We start from the raw sequence: 20557 nt of genomic DNA on the forward strand, positions 1-20557 counted from the left end.
AGCTTCAGCCTGTCAAAGCCCAACCACTAATGCCACCTCTACTGTGAAGATTTCTCTGTCTCTGTGCCCAGGATGGGTTTCTTCCTCCTCGGGGCATTAGTAAGGCTCTGTAGTTCATGCCTCCCACTTGTCTGGTGTGGGGTGGTCATTTACCATTAGTTCTCTTCTTCACTCCCAACTGGACCTCCTTAAAAGAAAAGACCTACATACAGAATCCCAGAGTTGTAGTTAAGTGCACAGGCTTGGCGGCCAGAGAGCAATGGTTCAGGTTCTATTTTCACCCTATACAAGCTGTGTTTCCCTGTGTGAGTTATTTAACCTCTCTGAGCCTCTGCTCCTCAACTGCAAAATGTGGGTTGTAAGATCCACTTTTTTGCTGTTAGTATTCAATGAAGCAATATGTATGAACAGCTGATGTGGAGAGAGTAAGTATGTAATAAGGCTAGTCACTATTTCCCCAGTTATCTCTAATGTTCATGTCCCTACCCCACCACCCAGCACAGTCTGGCATAGGTGTTCAGTGCCTGGCATTAATGGCATGCCCACATGACAGGTGGCACACCGTCATTATCATTAGTGTTATTATGGCTGCATCCAAAACACTGGCCCCGCCCTGTACCCACACCTGTGTCCATTGAGGGGCAGTCCATAGCCGGGGCTGCCACAGGCTCCAAATGTGTGCCTAGACAGGGACCTCTGGGGAGTGGATGCATCCTGAAGGACCCCCCAAGAGGGCACAGTCAGTCCTATCACCTTGGAGGGCCTATGCTTCCATGGATAAAGGCAGAGAGGAAGCAAGGACACAGAAGCACCCAGGTCCTCCCGGGGGTTGTCAGTCATCCCCCCACCTCCCAGAAGGGAGAGAAAAATCCCTGCTCTGTCATGGCACCAAGAGCTCAGGACCCTGGGCCCCTTGGTTCCAGACTGATCTCCTGGACGGATACTAGATCACCTCTTTCCTCCAAAACCACAGCCCCCTTGCCAACAGCCCCAGGAAGCCTCCAGGTTACCCTCACTTCCCCTTCTTAAGCACTCTAGCCCCAGATCCCAGCAGCTGGGAGAGTCCTTTCCAAACTTCAATTCAAGAGCTCACAGCCCACCAACCCAAGAAGGCGCCCCTTCTTGCCCAGACCTAGAGGCACCAGTGACTGCATGGGCAGAGGCCCTGCAATTCCCTCTGCAGCTGGTGTGTGAAGTCAGGGCAGCTGCAGCCTGGACCCCAGCAGTCACTCGCCTGGGACCTTAGGCAAACACCCCATTCTCCACTTCAGTTTCTCTATCTGTGCAACTATTTGTCTAAAGCAGTGGTCACAAACTGTCTGACAGGAGGCCACAGGGGTTTATCATGGGTCCTCTGATTTAGTATGGGAGTGGACGCACAGGTGGAAAATACAGGCTCTTTCACCCCTCACTGCTACCCCTGACTTTAATTTCCACCAAAGGCAGTTCTTCCTTAGCACCTATTACTATTGAACATACTGCATATTTTTCTTCTACATTGCTTCCTGTCTGCTCCCCCCTCTAGAATGTCAGTTCCATTAGGATAGGGATTTGTGTCTTTCGTTCACAGGCACAGTACCTGTAACAGTGCCTGATGCATAGAACACACTCAATAAAACCTTTGTCAAATGAATGAATATAAGTATGTATGTGCATCTGTCTGTCTACCTATCTATCTTATCTATCTATCCTAGACTTTTGGGCAAGATTACATTTGCCTAAACAGTTCCACAGCTTAAAAAATTTTAAAGTCATCTTAACTGCAGAAAAAAAAAATTAGTTGGTAAGTTGATGAAATTTGCATAAACTCTCTCATTAATAGTATTACACTATTTTTCTGGTTTCCATAATTGTATTATGGTTATGCAAGATGTCAACATTATGGGAAAATGGATGAAGGACATATGGGAACTTTTTGTACAATTTTCAACTTTTCTGTAAGTCTAAAGTTATTTCAAAATAAAAAAGTTTAAAAATAAAGAGCAAGGCTCAGTGGCTCATCCCTGTAATCCCAGTGCTTTGGGAGGCCAAGGCAGGAGGATTGCTTAAAGCCAGGAGTTCGAGACTAGGCTGGACAACATAGCAAGACTCCTATCTTTACAAAAAAAATTAAAAATTAGCCAGCTATTGCCTCATGAGCCTGTAGTCAGCTACTTCAGAGGCTGAGGTGGGATGATCACCTGAGTCTAGAAGTTCGAGGCTGCAGTGAGCCATGATTACATCACTGCACTCCAGCCTGGGCAAAAGAGTGACCTCCTGTTTCTAAAAAAATAGTAACATAAAATGTAAAAAACTGTCATATCTATTTATTTTAATATGTGTTAGGAAAAGCCAGTCAGCCTCTCAGCCCTGGGATTTCACTCTGATGGTGCAGAATGGACACCTCTATGGAGGTGCTGTGTCAGTCCCAGCCCTTTCCTCTTTTTGGAGACTCTCCCATTGGGTGTAGCTGGGAGGGGCAGACACTGCCCCTTTGTAGCCTGAGTGCAGACACATGCTTGAGCTGGCTTGGCCAACTGGACACTGCTGCCTGTGCCATGAGTGGTAGAATTCATTCAAGGTGACAGCAGTGACCGGCTGGACAGATTGGCCAATTTCCACGCTAGGTCCTTTAGTTGTTGTCAATTCCAAGAGCCTCCAGCAGCCTTCTGTTAGAATGGACAGCTAGAGGCAGTTCCTCCAGTAGGCAACCAGGAAGCTTGTCTGACACATTAAGGTTTCCTTTTAAAAATATGTTTATGGAGCTTAAAAGCAAGCAAGCGAGTTTCATTTACAGCTTGCATTTCTAAGCACTTGCTATGGACCAGACACAGTTCTAAGGGTTTTACAATTTGCTGGTGTAATATTCACATAAACCCAAAGAGGTAAACTGGACGTTATTTCCATTTTGCAGAAGAGGAAAGTGAGGCACACTGTTAGTAAGAGGCAGAGCTGGGATTCACACTCAGGCAGCCTAGGCCCCACTTTCTCCAGCTTCAAAGTGGGAGTGTTCAATGAAAAGAGTGGTTCTCAAACTACAAGTCCATCCTGGGCCCTCTGAGGACACCTCAGGTGAGGGTGAAGGCAAACGTGGGCAATCCAGGCTGTTACCCCCACTGTCTACCGCCGGCCTTAACTCCAGCCAAAGATGATTATTTCTCCTTGGCACTTATTATTGTCTAACACCCCCCACATTTTTTTCATGGATCTGATATCTATCAGGCTACACCACCTCTGTGTACCCAGTGGGCAAAAAGCCCCCAACTACACAGACAGCACACACCTAGCTGATGTCTGGAAGCCACTGGACTCCTCCCGTCCCTGTCCCTCTAGCCCCACAATCCCTGTGGCTTTGTCACCAGCCCTTGCGGAGGGACAGCTCTGGGGTACCACAACCCCTCTCGCCTGTGTCAGTCTTAAGCAACCTTCTGGTTAAGAGAAGAACAATTCTCCCACTGTGGTTTTCCACCCTCTCCAAAGAGGTGGTTTCTCCTCTTTAAAAGGACATTGGGAGGAGGGTTTAGGGAGGAGGGACAATCCCTTCTGGAGCACTGGGGCTGAAACTATTTCCAGAAAAGTCCCCGACACCTCCCAGACTCCTCTCTCACCTAAGCCTCCATGCCCACAGGTGTCTATGCTGCCACCCCGAGCGCTGGCTGCCCACACAGCCTACCATCCGCCCTCCTTGGGCTCCCACTCCGCTCCACAGGGGCTGCTACTGCAGGGAGCAGGCGCTCTGCTCCTCCATCTGCTGAGACCGCTGACGCGGGGTCAGCCCACCTGAAAATTGCTCTCCCTGGGTCCAGACGAAACAGCTGGGCATTGATGGAGTTTGCAGAGAAATTAATCAGCGCTGACTGGCAGCAGTGCCAGGCACTGCCTGGGACCAATCCATCCTAATGAATCCCGGTTTCCCACCTTAATGGCTCCTGACAAGACTAATTTACTCATGTAGGTGATTAGCATGGCATTATCACCTTAATTGTGGCTCAAGACGCTTTCGGGGTGCTGGGAGTTCTGCCTGGGGAAGTCAGCTCCACTCGTACCAACCCCAGTAACAAAAGGAAGGATGGGGAGCCCAGGGGAGGGGACCCAGCAGGACATCTGACATCCATTTACCCATCCACTTCTTCACCCACTCACCCATCAAGCATCTGCTGAGTCCCCTTTGTGCTGGGCACCATGCTTGACACAGAGATGAAGGCCCAGCTTGTTCCGTTGTCAAATGCAGATCATCCCATCTCTCCAGGACAGTCACTGCAAAATCTAACAGGAGGCCATGCACTTGAAGTGCCTAATAGAGGCCCGGGCAGGAGGCACCATAGCTCACGTTAGCACTCCACAGTCTGGTATAGAGACACTAAAATCATCCTTAATTATAATGTCAATATTAATAAGATTAATAAGTAAAAATTAATAGTCCAATGGGAATATCCATACAAACAGCCAGGCTAGAGCATGCTGAGAGCTCACAGATGCACACAAAGCTGGCAGAAGGGCAGGCTGGGGAGGCTTCGGAAGCCTCTTGGCCTAAGGGACATCTGAGCTGCAGCTTGAAAGAGGAGCAGGACTTTGCCAGGCAGGGAAGGGAAAGAGCACCCCCGGTCAAGGGAACAGCATGGGTGAGGGCACAGCAGTGTGAGGTGTTGGTGCTGGGGGGCAGGGTGTCTGTGGAGAGTGGGGCCACTCACTGAGATCAAGATCTCCACTTCTTCCTGCAGGCACTTGGGAGGCTTCTGGCTGTGGGTGGTTGCCACCATGGCAGCAACTCTGCCCCCCACCCAGGGAATGGGGTATGAAGGTGGTGGCCAAGGTCCAGGGCCTCAATGCCCTCCAGGATCCCTTCTACACCCACTTGGTCAACTCAGTGTCTCCAAGCCAGGCTTCATGCTGCCACCTCTGTGTTTCTCCCCCAGGACCTGCCACAGCTCAGGGCCCCAAGGGTCCTCAGCAAATATACCACATATAGCTCAGATGGGCAGCTGGGATGATAAAAACAGGACCCCTGGCACAATGCAGGCCTTGCTGTTCACAAGCACAGGCACGTACAGCGTCTGTGCCATCTGCAGGAAAGTGCTCTCCTGGGACCACTCCCTGGGCAGCCATCTTCATCGCCACCAATACTGTGCTCCCAACAAGCCCTGGGGAGGGAGAGCCTGGCCTGAGGCTCCAGGAGGGATGGTGGGCGGGGCATGGGGTCAGCCCCCTCCACCCAGTCCTTCCTTGGAAGATTCCCCTACATGCTCACCAAGTCCAGACATGCACTCCTTCCCTAAGTTCTGGGCACATACCAGGCACAGGGCTGGGCCCTGGGGACACAGTGATGGCCAGGCCACAGGGAAGCAGTCACAGGCCAAGAGGGGAGACAGAAGAGCAACTGAGTAACAGCAGCATCTCCATGGGGACAAGAGAGAGGATGGCCAGGCCCCAGAAAAAGCAAAGGGAGCAGCACTTAACCCCCAATGAGGAGACCCAGGAGGGCCACCCAGAGGCGGTAGCATCTGAAAAAACCTGGTAAGTGCAGGCTCATAATGTTCCAGGCAGCAGGAACAGCAACTGCAAAGGCCGTGAGGTGGGAACTTGCCTTTCACGCTTAGGGAACTAGAGGGAGACCAGCGCAGATGAAGCAGAGCTGGCGAGGGGTACAGTGGGGTGGGGGCGAGGACTGACAGGTGGCAGGTGCTGGGCTGCTAACAGCCTGGATGCCATTGAACAACACGGGCTTTTACTCCACATGGGAGGGAGGGACTTGAGCAGCTTTGGAGCAGGCTCTGCCTCAGGCTGGACAGGGCCATTCACGGCTAGGAGGGAAAAGGCTGCAGCACAGGCGAGGGCAGAGTCAGGGAGAACACTGAGACATGAGAAAGCTGCTGGGGTTACCGGGCTTGGACCTCAGTGATGAGAGTGGAAAGGCCGAGGGGTGAGAAGATTCTCAGATGCTTTTGGAGACAGAGCCAACAGGATGTCCTGAGGGATGGGGAAGGGGAGGGAGAAAGAGAGGCACGGGGATGAATCCCAGCTTTTGGCCTGGGCAACTGGCAGGATGGAGCCACAGCTGAGATGGGGAAGGCTGCCGGTGGGGAGGTCAGGAGTCCGGCTTTGGACAAGCAGAGGATGAAGATGTCCCTTCAGACATCAAGCAGGAATGTTGAGCAGAGAGATGAGTCTTCCCTGCGGAGTGGTCCAGGCAGAAAATATAAAGCTAGGAGTTGTCAGTATACAGGTAGTGCCCAAGCCAGGAGGCTAGATGGGACCACCACGGGAATAAGAACGAGGGGAGGAGAGACAAGAGCTGAGCCCTGGGGCCCTCCAGTGCTAAGAGGTGTGGGAGGAACCAGCAGAGAGGCTGGGAAGGGGAGGGTGGTGTCCTGGAGAGAAAAGATCAACCAATGGAAGGCAGAAAGGTCTCGGAAGAAACAATGGGATTTGGCAACACAGAGGTCACTGGTGATCTTGACATCAGCAAGGCTGGTGGGGCATTTGAAGTAGTTTTAGGGCCAGGTGCGGTTGCTCATGCCTGTAATCCTTGCACTTTGGGAGGCTGAGGTGGGTGGATCACCTGAGGTCAGGAGTTTGAGATCAGACCGAACATGGTGAAAAACTCTCTCTACTAAAAATATAACAAATTAGCTGGGGGTGGTGGTGCATGCCTATAATCCCAGCTACCCGAGAGGCCGAGGCAGGAGAATCACTGGAATCTGGGAGGCAGAGGCTGCAGTGAGTCGAGATTGCACCACTGCACTCCAGCCTGGTGACAGAGTAAGACTCCGTCTCAGACAAAAATAAAAAAAGAAATAGATTCAGGAAGTAAGTGGGAGATGGCACCCGTGCAGCATCTGTCCCTCATGCTAAAGGTGTCCTCTGGCCATTCAGGGCTGATAGCTAGGGCCAAGGTGTGGGTGAGTCCAACCAGCCTGACCAGGGACTAAGCTGCTGATCTGCCCTTGCACCACTCCACCCATTCCAGGCTCTGCTGCCAACAACTGATATTCACGTGTGGAGCAAGACATGCAGGGACGCGGGCATATCTGGGGAAGGAGGACAATGTGAACAGACCAGGAGAAGGCAGCACTAGTTAATGACTTCATTTTGCTTCTGTCTTCTCCGGCTGGTAGACGGCCTTCCAAAAGAACATTACTTAGAGGGAATTGGAGCCTAAGCTAGGTGAGGAGATAGCAATGGACACACAGCCTCTGCAAAGGATTTCAAATGGCCATGCTGTGCCTCCCATTCTGCTTCCAGGCCACTGGCCCCTGCTAGAACGCAGGCAACAGCATACACAACAAGAAGGCTCAGAAAGTTGAGAGTGGATAAAAGTCTCAATCTCTAGCTCAGGAGAGCACATTCACAGAAGCCACATATAGGCAGACCTTGTACCTCAACTCTATGTCCGATTCTAAAAAGGAATTTTTTTAAATGAATTAATGCATAAAAACACTTAGGACACTGCCTTGAACAGTCAGTAAATGCTGTTGTTATAATAATTTATATTATACATATAGTATGTCATGTATGTTATATTATCATTTTTAATTTATAAGGCTCCAGCAATCAGAATTAAACCCAATGGGTCATTCCAGGGAGGCAGGTTTCCTGTTAATCTTGGGAAGCATTTTATTATTTTTTTTGAGATGGAGTCTTGCTCTGTTGCCCAGGCTGGAGTGCAGTGGCACAATCTCAGCTCACTGCAACCTCTGCCTCCTGGGTACAAGTAATTCTCCTGCCTCAGTCTCCTGAATACCTGGGATTATAGGCATGCGCCACTATGCCTGGCTAATTTTCTGTATTTTTAGTAGAGATGGGGTTTCACTATGTTGGCCAGGCTGGTCTCAAACTCCCGACCTCATGATCCACCTACCTCAGTCTCCCAAAGTGCTGGGATTATAGGTGTGAGCCACCTCACCCAGCCAGAAGTATTTTTCTATTCCTGGAACCATCCCACAGCACAGAGTGAGCTGCCTTGCAGGCCTATGAGCTGACCATCACCGGGTGTCAAAGGAGAAGCCAGGTAATGAGGCCTCAAGCTGGAAGTTTGATATGCCCACAACTCTGACCTCTGGTGAGCCAACACGTTCAGTCTGGCTTGGGCTCTGCCTCTTGCCACTGGCACTGAGCACCACCCAGGACCCAGCTGGTCTGTGTGTATGTCCACCCTGACAGCCCATGGCTGGTGGGACGGCCCACCCTGCCGTCCCTGGGCCACACAGGGCTCTCCCTTCAGTAATAACAACGCATTTCCAGGTTGGAAGCTTTGGAGGTAGTGGTGTTGCATGTAAACTTCCCAACAATCCAGTGAGGGGGCTATCCCATCCCCATTTTGGAGGCTGGAATCCTGGGTCAAAGAGTGAATGGTTCGTGAGAGCCACGTCTCAAAGGCAAGTCTCTAGACTACCCCACTCCCCATGGCAGGCAAAAGGCCAGTCCCCTGGACAAGCTGTTTCAACCTCCCCGTCTCCCTGGCCTGCTGGTGGGAGGCCTGCACCCATGGAGCCCACCATGTCCATTTGAGTCCACACCCACTGCCAGCACCCAGCAGAGGGCTCCAGGCTGGTCACCTCCAAGGACCTGCAAACAACAGAGGCCAGCCAGGCTGCCCAAACCAGAGTCTACGGGGCTCGTCTTTCCAATGCCCTCTTGTTGTCAAAATGAGGAGACAGAGGCCCAGAGAGATGCAGTGCTGTACCCAAGGTCACACAGTGAGAAACAGATGTTGGACTCCTGACTTTCAGGTGAAAGCTGTGCTGTTCCCATCCTGATGCAAAAGGAAGGGAAGAGGCTGGGAGCGGGCTGAGCCAGCTCAGCACCCACCCCCTGCCTAGAGAGATAAGCACGGCTATCTTCCAGCTCACTGATTCCGCACTCAATCCTATGACACCCTGGAGTCAGGGATCAATCCCCATGGCACTAGACAGCCACCCCACTGTGACTGCCAAGTGCAGCCTTAACAGGGCTCGAGGCCTGGGAGCTGCTCCCGGCCGCCGATCGATGCTGGCATTTGCAACGACAATCAGGAGCCAGAGTTGAAGGCAGCAGGAGAAGGGCCTGCTGGAGGGCTAGCCACATGGGTATCCAGCCCAGGCTTGTCACCATCGGCTCAGGCCACACAACACCCACCCTTCCCCAACCCATCCCAACACATAGGCCTCTAAGGACCCCACGCTCAGACCCGGCATGCAGGTCACAGACTGGGGGACAGAGCAGGAACCACTCACTTGAGAGGGGCAGGGTGGGTCAGTTAGTGACTGGCCACATCTCTGCTCAGTGGCCCACCTGCCCCAAAGATCCCTCCGCCACAAAGGGATCTCCCAGAGGATGAGATTTAAATGGACATGAATGATGATAAACACTGCTAACAGTGCATCCATCTGCCTACACACATGTGCTGTGTGCCCGCCATGCTGGCTCCATGCCAGCCCCACCCCAGGTCTGGGTGGAGAGAGGAGTCACAGGTGAATTCCATTCAAAGAACACAGGTGTGTTACAAGTCCAGTCACCCACAAATATCCCCTAACCCAATCCAGAGGGGAGCAAACAGCCCAGCAGGGTCCCCAAGGGATGTGAGTATGCTCTCCACCCCCAGAAGGGGGCTATGCCTATGAGAGGGCATTCCAAACATGCAGGAACCTTCTTCCTGGGGGGCCCCTCAAACACCCAGATCCCCAAACCCTAACTCCAAATCTAGCCTTACAACACTGATCTGACACCATAGAAGTAGTGGGTTTCCACAGAGCACCCCTCACAGGCCACGGGAACAAAGTACTACTGGGCCGTGGGGACAATCCCCACAACAAACAGCCAGACACACACATGCTGTGCCCAGCCCCCCCTGCAAAAAAGCCTCTACCAGGAAGAGTGAAAGGCGCTGCTCACAGGCCCCCACCGACAGCAAGGGAGAGTCTGGGCCGCGTAAGGTACCCCACTTCAGCAGAGACTGTTGAAGAATTATGCACACCTACACTGGGTTTTATATGAAGGAGTATGTACATGACCTATGAGGCAAGCATCTCAATACCCTGCCCCATTCCGAGCCATCCTGCCTCATTTTCAAGTTCAAGTGACGCTCCATAAAGATGTACCATGCTGACCCTGATGCACTCAGCCTCTGGCACATAGCCCTGCCTTTGCACATGCAGAGCAGGCAGACCTGAGAGTAAGAAGCCTCAGATGACAGGCACTTTCCTTAAAGGGACACCAGCAAGAATGACAGGACAAAGAAGGGCTGTTGGTGGAGGTGGGTGGGCGCTTTTCAGGTGCTGCTATTTGGCTGCCTGCTCACCGGCCGGGCGCCTTCCCATCAGCACAGCTACAAGACAGTTCTGCAATTCAGCCTCACTTTCCTGAGAAGCTTCTGGGTCCTAAGAGCTGAGCTAGGACCACAGGGCCACAGATGTAGGAGGCAGGCCATCAGTGGGGGCCAGACACTGGGACAGGCCTGAGTGATGGGGCGATAGGCTGAGGACCAAGATGCTCATAATCACCCCCTAAATAGTTCATGTTTTTTCTAATTCCCAAACCAGGCAAACTCAATGCAGAAAACTTAGTAATCACAGAAAAGTCTCAAAGGCCACAAAACAAACTCTACAACAGCTGCCACCTTCAAATATTCACAAGGGCTTCTTCGAGTGCAAGAAAATCCACACTAGCACCAGAAGTGGGAGTGGGGCATCTGAGGCTCAATGTGATAAACCCTTTGACGTTCAGAGGTCCCCTCTGTGGGACTGAGTACCCCGTCCCTGGAGGCATCCTGGCAGGGGCCTCTCTGAACACCATGAAAGAGATTCCAAAATCAGGCCTCAACCCGTATGATCTCCTTCACTTGTGGGAAGGGATTGCACCCCAGGCCACCTGCATGCCCACCAGCCCGTGCCCCCACTCACCCACAGGCGTGTCCTCACTGATCAGCAGGTATGTATCAAAGAAGTGATTGGTGAAGAAGGGCAGCCGGTTCACCTGGCCTGGAAGTCAGAGGACAAGAACGTCAGCCAAACATCCCCCATCAGCTTTACACACTCCATAAGGTGACACAGTGAGCGGCTGCAGTGGGTACTGAACTTTGGTCCGTGGTCAACTTCCCATCCTGCCTCAAGGCAAGTGGGAGACAATGCCAGTAGGTCAGCAGGCAGCCGACCATCGAGGCCATCGAGGCCGCCTGCCACATGTGCCTGCTAAGTATGACCCGTGAGATGGGCTCCACAGGCAAAAGATAGGATTTAGAAGCCTCTGTTTGAAAATAATTAGTGTAAAATAGCTCGTTGATCTTTTACATCAATTATATATTGAAATGATATTATTTTGGATATATGATTAAATAAATGATTAAAATAAATGTCACCTGTTTCTTTCTACTTTTCTGATGACTTTTTTTTTTTGAGACAGAGTCTCACTCTGTTGCCCAGGCTGAAGAGCAGCAGTGTGATCACGGCTCACTGCAGGCCTGACCACACAGGCTAAAGCAATTTTCCCACCTCAGCCTCCCAACCAGCTGGGACCACAGGCATGTGCCATGCCAGGCTAATTTTTTAATTTTTCGTATAGGTGGGGGGGTCTTACTATGCTGTCCAGGCTGTTTTCTAACTCCTGGGCTCCACCAGTCCTCCTGCCTCCTAAAGCGCTGGGATGACAGGCGTGAGCCACTCCACCTGGTCTCTTTTTATTTTTCTATTGCGGCTCCTAGAACATTTAAAGTCACATGTGGCTTGCATTGTCTTTCTATTGGGCAGCGTGGCTCTAGCAGAATATGAGCTGTGCAAGGACAGGGCTTGGTGGACAGCTGGAATCCTGGTGCCCAGAACAAGGCCTGGTACTTAGACGACCCACAAGATGATGTGGTGTGTGAAGGAACGGCCAGCTGATCCCACAGAACGGTAGCGATGAGGAGAATAGCTGCCATCGCAGGAACCCCTTCTCTGTACGAGCTATTTAAACCACGTCACTCAATCCTGATGGCAAGGCAAGTGCTATCACATCCCCATTTTACTGGAGAAAATGAGAACTCCAAGGGATACGTAACACATCTTGCTTACACAGCTGGCAAGTGGCAGTGGCTATCCAGGAACCCAGACCTCAAGCTCGTGCTGTTAACCATGTGCTGCTCTGTGATGGCATTGGAGGGGGCTGGGTCTGAAGGGGGTCAGGGTGATACCCACATGGGCTGGGGAGCTTAGCATCTATGAGGAGCCCCTACACAAACCCTCCCTGAGGCTGACTCCACCTGTCCCCCAGGCTTCTCCTAGGGGCCTTCCTTAGGCAAATGAGGGCACTTCTCCTTGGTCCCTCCCAACCTGGAAGCAGCTGGTCTAGCTGGAAGTGGGACTGTCATTGTACAGCACTTGCCAACAGGGGCACCTGCTCAGCCCTCCAGGGGCCCTGAACATGGGCATGTGGGGCAGCTCTCTCTTCCTTCCTTCCTGCTGACCCTTGGCTCCCTCAGAGCATGTGCCAGGCTCCCAGAGGGTGAGAAGGCTGGCATCCTGGTGTGGCACTTCCTCCTTCTCCAGCCCAGGATACCTCCTGGTTGGGACCAGGCAGAGCTGGGAGACTCTGGCCTTTCTCTCCTTCCCACCTCGATCTGCACAGGCAGCCAGGCTGAGGCCATTTCTAGTCCCTCATTCTGGTCTCTCTCACTTCCTGACCAGGACTGCTGGCCCTTCTGCTTTCATTTGCCAAATTCCCATCCATCCTTCAAATCTCATTTCCAATAGCCCTTCTTCCAGGAAGCCCTCCCTGACCACCCCAAATACTCACATGCCCTCACATACACACCTCCCCACTCTCATGTCAGGAGTGCAACCGCCTCAGAAAGAGGCGGTTGTCAAGAGCCTCGCCTTTTTTGAGACCTCCCAGTGCCTCTTTTTAGCCACATGATTGTCCCATGTCTCAGTTTACCCATGTGTAAAATAGCCATACTAATCGGACTTCATGGCTAACCTGAGGATTAAATGAGATTACATACATAAAGTGCTTAGTGCTGTGCCCCTGGCACACAGCAAGCACTCCACAAATGGTAGCCAGTATTAACATTGGTATTAATAAAGGTGCCGCCCTTGCAGCCAACGGGAAGGCTTTTGATCCCTGCTGGGGGCCTTGGGCTCTGGATACAGGAGAGTAGGATGCGGCCCAGCTGAGGTAGACGAGTGAGTGCCCAGAGAATTCAATAGCTGGTCTGGGCTGGTGAGGCTAGGAAACCAGTGAGGAAAAAACATCACCTGCAGTGGCATCGTTCGTTCTTAAATTTTACCTTACAGGACCTGCCAATAATCAGTCGCTGGGAGCTCTGCACGGGCGACTAGGCAGACTCGGGGATGTGGGTTGCCTGTCACATACCAAGCAGGATCCGTGTTCCCAGAGCAGGCTTACCACAGGCAGGGCAGACAGGTGAATTATTCTCAAAACCGCGGTGAAAGCGTGGCAGTGTGTGCTCAGGATCTTTGGGGCCTCCAGCGAAGTGGGAATGTAAGCGGATGCAGAAGGGGATGGGGAGGGGTGATTTCTTGGGGGTAAGAAGAATCCCAGCCTCCCAAGTACCCCTCTGTCGGTCCCAGGCCCCACACGGCCCAACCCAAGGTGGGTCTGCGGCTTGTGAGCGCTGCCCTGAGCCCTCTCCCACCCTCCCCAACACCCCACTGCCATTCCCCAACTGGAGCCTGCAAAGGCAGACCAGGCAGGCCTGTGCCCACTTTACTTAGTTCCAGTACCTTAAGGGGCCTGTGAGGAGAGGGGAGGGAAGGGCGCAGAGAGGGCACGGCGTTACAGCTGCCTGCTGAACAACAGGGATTTCTACACACATGGGGAAAAAGAGGCTGGGCAGAGGCACGGAGGTGCCATCCAGGGTACCTGATCTGGGACTGAAGGGACATCTGTGTGCTTATATGGGGAAGGTCCCCACCGGATCAGGGCGGGCAGAGCCAGGAAGCATAAACTTCACTCTGAATTGCAGGGTGGGGGTTCCTCTGAGTGTCTGAAGAACCCAGGCAAGGGGAGGGCCCAGATTCCAGCTAGGCCAGCCTGAGTCCATGCCCTGGCCACCTCTCCAGGCCTCGGGGCAGTGGTGGGGGCAGAAGGCACAGTGGCTCTGCTGAGATCCCTGCTGGAGAGAATATCAGAGTTCCCCCCAACCTCCGCTTGACAAGGAAGGCGCAGTGGACAGGGACTGCAGGGATAAATTCAAGCAGTCAGGGACTTTGCGTGCTCTGCCACTGCTGCTGGGGAGATTAGGCAGACCCCTCTCCCTCTGCCCCCCACCACCCGCCCCATTTCCCAGCCTCAGGATGGGGACACAAAACCCTGCCCTGCCCTGCCCTCCAGTCCCGCCTCCCGGCCCACAGTGTCCCATGCACCCTGGTCACTGTAGGGGTGGATGCAGCATGGCCCTCAGGAGCCCCAGGGGACAGGAGCCTGACATGCTGTCAGATGGGGAAGCCAGGTGGCCCCACGGTCAGGGGCCTCCCCACCCAGCCTCTGGGGACTGAAGGTGTGACCCAGCAAAATGCTCGCTGGCTGGTTGGTCTAGGATGGGGTGGGGTGGACCTGCCCAAGCCTTTGCTTTCTACCTCCCCAACGAGCCCCTGGATGAGAAAGGAGAATTGCCAGAGCACATTGAAGCCAGAGGGGAGAGGGAGGGAGAACGGCAGGAGGCTTCAAAGAGAGAAGGCAGGCTGGCAAGGGGTTTTGACATCCCTGAGCCCTACCCAGCTCTGACTACCAGGAAGAGAAAGAGAGATCAGCTGGGGTGACGGGTCAGGTGGAATCAAAGTGGCGATGGCAGTGTGGTCTGGTCTGGGGCACAAGCGAAGGGTTAGGTCAGGGGTGGGTGCCTAGAGGGCGGTGTGGGAAGGTGGTTCAGCCACCCACTCTCCCCTCAGTCCCTAAAGTTAGCCACTGCACCACCATGCCAAAGGAACAGCACTGGCTGCTTCAGACAGGGACCAGGAAGCACTGGCTGCTTCAGGCAGGGACCAGGAAGAGGCGACTGTGCCAAGCAATGGGAGACAGCCTACCCTTGGGCGTATGACAAGGCAGGCTAATCCACATGCAGGCAGACCACACACGCTTTGCCACAGAATTGCTGGGTGACCTTGGGCAACTCGCTTAGCTTCTTGTTTTCTGTGCCCCATTTTGTTCCCCCTAGAGAAAGATTACTGCTGATAATAAAAGAGCCAACACTTGCTAAGCACTTAACCTGTGCCAGGCACTATTCTAAGTGCTTGATGAACAGATTAATCCATTTGATCATTTTGACAACCCAAGAAGGAAAGTCCTATTATTGTTCCCATTTTAAAGACAAGGAAATTGAAGCACAGCAAGGGTGAGACACTTGCCCAAGAGACTGCTTGGCTGAAGCGGGACTGGAAGCCAGGAGGTCGGCTCAGTGCTTGTCCCTACCCTGAATGCACGAAGCATCTTTCATCTGGAGAGCTCGAGGGGAGACTGCCGCGAAATCACAGAAGAAGGCAGCCGAGGGCTTGGCACCTGCCTTATTTCTACTGATGTATTTTTTTTTTCTTTCCTTTTTCTCTTCTTTTGAGACAGAGTCTTGCTCTGTCACCCAGGCTGGAGTGCAATGGCGTGATCTCGGCTCACTGCAACCTCCGCCTCCTGGGTTGCGGTGATTCTCATGCCTCAGCCTCCAGGGTAGCTAGGACTATAAGTGTGTACTACCACACCTGGCTAATTTTTCTATTTTTGGTAGAGTCAGGGTTTTACCATGTTGACCAGGCTTGTCTTAAACTCCTGACCTCAAGTTATCCTCCTGCCTCAGCCTCCCAAAGTGCTGTGATTACAGGCGAGAGTCACCGTGCCAGGCCAAATGTATTTCTTTTTAAGGGATGAACAAAGGGAGTGGAACAGAACGGGGGAAGGGCATGGATCCCAGGTGGCAGAGTCCCCGGGAAGGCTGAAGAAAGCGTCCTGACTCCCACTGTCCAGCGAACACAGAGGCCAGGGCTGCTCTCAGGCGCCCCTGATTGAAGCCTCCCACATGAGGCAGGGAGGAGCGGTGGGGGTGACATCCTCACAGAAGCCCCCATGGAGGACCAGAGACGACACTTTGAATAGCCTTGGACCAGTAGCTTCTCCAGGATTCAGTGTCTCCTCTATAAAATGTCTGGGAGTTAAGAAAGCTCCTGAGGTTCCCTTCCACTCTGACAGTCTTTGAGACTATGTTGTACTCCTGGGCTGCCTGGATGGGAGTGAGCTCCCCATCACAGGGATCCCTACTGGAATCCCCCCAAACATGCAGGCAAGGAGAGGGGACCCTCAAGGGACACTCAGGCTGCAGGATGCTAGCAACAGTCCAACAAGCATGAGGCTGCAGCAGCCTCCAGAGACTCCATCTGGCTCCCTGGATGGGGAGAAGGAGCTGGCCCCCACAGGAATGTGTTTGTGTGTGTCACCAGGTACACCGTGCCCACAGCTCTTCTCTGGGGATGCCATGGCCCTGGGAGATGCCACGTCAGGTGTGCCTGCTCACCTGGCCTGCCTTCAGTGCAGCCCAGGGCTGCTTTGCTCCCTGCCACCTGCTGTCAGGGGCCAAGGGAGAAGCAAATGCCCAGGCCTGTCCTAGCCTCCTTCATGGGCTCCGGAGCTGGCACTCTGAGCTGGCTGTTGCAAGGCCAGGAAAGGAGGGCAGAGGGGAAGGCTCCTGGCTGCCATACCTTTGCTCAGGCTATGCCCTCCTCAGGACGCCCTTCTTCCTGCTCCCCTAGTCTAAAACTACTTCTTGGTCTTCAAAGCCCAGATCATATGAGGACCCTTCTGCTGGGTTTCTCCTGTCCCCTGAGGCCCAATTCATCTTTTCTTCTGATGGACACCCCTGGCGCTGTGTCCATCCTTCATTACCACTCTATTCACCCTGCATTATAGGAAAACCTGCAAGTGCCTTTCTCCCCTGCCAGGCTCTGAACTTCTTGAGAATGAGTTATTTCCTCCATTCCCCCAGAGGTGGGTGCAGTAAGTCACACATAGTGCACACAGTAGGTGCTCAGAACACAGCCGGGGAACTGAACAGAGCTGTGGTCAGTCCCTACGCCCCAGGAGGAGGACGGTTCGCAGTCACAGATGCCTCCTTCCCTTAGAGCTCAAGTATTTCTCAAGGCTCCTCCCATTCCCTCCTGTGCCCCAGGCTTTGGGGACAACTGGTATTTTCAGCCCTGTGAGAGCTCCAGAAAGCAACTGAGGCCCAGTGAGGGAAATGTGTGCCTCAGTCACACAGCAAGGCAGCATCTCCAGAGTCCCACAGCACAAAGCTGAACCGCCAACACTCTCCAGCCTGGCCTCCTGTGCAGAGGCTGGCCCGTGGGGTAGACACAGGGAGGATTGGACTTACCCCAGCATCCAGACATCAGCACCAAAAGCCAGGCCACGTGGCAGCTGGTGGCAACATGGCACCTCATGTCTCCTGGGAACAGAAAGAAGGAAAAGAGGGTGAGAAGCCTCCTGGGGGACATGGGGTCTGCTCCTCAGCCCCTCCCACCTCTGAAGCTCCAGCGATAACTGGGGCTGGGAAGGGAGGGGAAGGAATCAACTCAGAGGGAGGGTGGGGGAGCAAATGGGAAAAAAGACACGGTCTGCATCTTTAGTTTTAACATGGTTCAATCCTGGGTATAGCACAGTGGCCTGCAAGTCACTGGGTGGGGCTGGGGCCAATCAGGCTCTCTTCGCCCTCATTGGGACTGGCTATCCTTTGAGGGGACTCTGGGCAAAGAGTGACATATTCTAGGCTCAGTGGATGGAGGGAGGGGCTGCTGCCTTCAGCCTCCAGGACCATATCCCCCAAGAGGGACAGAGCCTGGTTATCCTGGGGACAGCACTGAGGAGCTGGGCACTGACCAGGAAGACAGGGGTCTAACAGTGGCCTTGGCAAGTCCAACAAGCCCAAGCCCCAGTGCCCAATGAGCATATCTCTGTTTTTTTTTTTTTAATATTCACCATATTATCCCATAACCTTGGATATGAAGGGATGCAGCAGGCCATGGTGTCCAAAGAGGCACAGAGAGGGGGGGTGACCTGCCCAGGGCCCCACAGCAAGTCTGTGGAGGCTAAAGCTGGATTTTGAAGGGCTCAGAGCTAGCTCTAGTGAGATCTGGGGTTCAGCTGACAGAGGTTCTGCAAGATCCAATCCTATTTCTAAGGGTGGCTAGGAGGGTAGACAGCTCTCTCCCACCATGGCAGCAGTCCCCACTCTGGTCCCATTCCATCAGTGCCCTGGTCATCCAGCAGCTCAGGAGCAGGCCTCCCTGGAGCCCAGCAGTAAAACCAGGGAAGCCACACTCACCAACTGGGAATTGTAACCTTCCATGGAACTGTCAGCCCTGGTAGTGCAGGGCCAGGCTCCCACACATCAACCTTCAATGTGCACCTACTGTGCATCTGGCCTGGGGGCATTCATCTCCCTGGCTCACAAAGTAGGCTTGCCATTAGACAATTTGTTCAGAGACCTCCAACTAGCAAACAGAACCAGCATCAAGACCCGAGCTGGGGTACTACCTCCCTTATCAGTAAGTGACCAGGAAAGACTCGGGGCAGTGAATGGAGCTGGAGGAAGGATTTTGGAGAGACTTCCACATCCCTGCCAAGATATAGGGGAGAGGGATTAAGAAAGAGCTGAGAGCTCAGACCCCTTAATTCTGGACCTGGAGGGGCCTCAATCCCTCTCAGCCCACGTCCCCAGTGAACAATGAGATGACCCTGCCAGATAGTTCCCGACCGACATGACATACAACACTCCACAGTCCCCTTTTACTTACCTTCTAATATTATACTTAAAACACCTTAATTATGACGTATGAAACAGTCATTTGAAGAATAAAAGGTTTTTTTTTTTTTTTTTTTTTTTTAGACAGAGTCTCACTCTGTCACCCAGGCAGGGGTGCAGTGGGATGGTTTCAACTCACCACAACCTCCACCTCCCAGGTTCAAGCAATTGTCCTGCCTCAGTCTCCCAAGAAGCTGGGATTACAGGTGTCGGCCACCATGCACAGCTAATTTTTTTGTATTTTTAGTAGATACGGGGTTTCACCATGTTGGCCAGGCTGGTCTCGAACTCCTGACCTCAGGTGATCCACCCGCCTCAGCCTCCCAAAGTGCTGGGATTACAGGTGTGAGCCACCACACCTGAAAAAGAATAAAAGATTCTAAGATGTATTTGAATAATAAAGGGCAACTCATCCCCCTACACATCCTATCCCTGCATTTCCACTGCCTTGAGTTTCTGAATATTAACAGCCTATCACGGCGGTTGCAAACTGAAATGCCTACGAGGCCAGCAGGGAATTTAGATGAGGGTAATGCTGCGTGGGTGGGGATGATGGCCAGTTGGAGGCCACATGCTCTCTGTCCAGAAGTGGCAGCTGCTGATGTGTTTCAGCCAAGAGGGAATGTGGGCCCAGTGTGGCGGAGCTTCTGATTTTTCTCAATGAAAAACTAGAAATCAGGCTTTTCACATGAATTCAATTTTTAAATGTTGGCAAATAACTCAATTTGTAAGGAACACTTTGTGAGCCAAACATGATCGTGCCCAGAATGGGCAGGCGAGGCCTGGCATGCATCCTACCAGGCCTTTCTCTGCATCCAAAAAATAATGTTACCATTACACACATGTACGGAGCCATGAGGCTACTGTTTACTTTGAGAATAAAGGAGTCTACATAAAAGCAACGTGCTTTTTGCACATCATGAGATTCCACAGACAGCACTCCAGGCCAACGTTGCGTAGAATTACCTCCTTCTTTTTAGGAGATAACAATAGCTCACGGTATGGATGTTCTGTAACGGAGATTTCATCCCTTACCGATGGGCATTTGCATGTTTCCAGGTTCCCACCCCCAGGAGCAATGCCACCACGCACATCTCCCTGCACATAATTGTGTTGGGATTTGGCTCTTCGATTTGGTTCACCGACAGTGGGAGTGCTAGGTCAACCAAATGCAACCTAGAGTGTGTATGTGAACTTTTACTAGACGCCGCCATATTATCTACTGGAAAAGGCTGTGGCAATTCGCAGTCCCTCCAGCGGTAGATGAGAGGGTCTATGTGCCCACCTGGAAGTGATCTCTCTTTTAAATGGTTGCCAATCGCATACATGAAAAATGGTAGAGCACTGCTGCTTTAATTTGCATTTCCCTAACTACTAGCGAGGTTGAGCAAGATGCCTTTCTCTAAATGTTCAAACCACCTTCCATCTGTTATCTTGCGTTCCCCTATCATATCCTGCAAAGAAGCTAGCCAGCGCCGCCAACATTATCCCTGATTTACAAGTGGAGAAACCGAGGCACTGGGCAATTAAGTGACAATCTGACATCTCACAGTGAGTGACTGTCTTCTACAGAAAAAACTCCAGCCCTCTGCCATTCCAAACCAGATGTTAGAAGAATTAAACAACATCTGCCAAGAACATCATCGACAAATAGTTGGGGAGAGCACACCACTCCACTGGGTGCTGCAGGAAGTTTGCAGTGAGAGGAAGGAAGGAAGAAAATGAACACTTGTTAGGCAATCCCACAGGCCAAGGATTTTCACAGGGATTATTTTTACTCAATCTTCCGAAATATCTCTATGAAGTAGGTCTTCTTGTTCCCATTTT

The 20557-nt window shown here is 52.5% G+C and overlaps 1 protein-coding gene across 4 annotated transcripts in view; it reads right to left on the minus strand.

The window, feature by feature from the left end:
- CDH23 (cadherin related 23) overlaps positions 1–20557 on the minus strand; it is a 420778-nt gene that overhangs the window by 359267 nt on the left and 40954 nt on the right. For all 4 annotated transcript variants that reach the window (XM_037745824.1, XM_037745823.1, XM_017548835.2 and 1 more), the window contains exons 2-3: positions 17303–17374; positions 10857–10934 (exon numbers count right to left, since the gene is read on the minus strand). In XM_037745824.1, the coding sequence (XP_037601752.1) occupies positions 10857–10934; positions 17303–17369 (145 nt within the window). In that variant the 5' untranslated portion in view covers positions 17370–17374. The remainder of the gene's footprint in view (positions 1–10856; positions 10935–17302; positions 17375–20557) is intronic.

Source organism: Cebus imitator, unplaced genomic scaffold (genome assembly GCF_001604975.1).
Source record: "Cebus imitator isolate Cc_AM_T3 unplaced genomic scaffold, Cebus_imitator-1.0 Scaffold215, whole genome shotgun sequence".
Lineage (NCBI taxonomy): Eukaryota > Metazoa > Chordata > Mammalia > Primates > Cebidae > Cebus > Cebus imitator.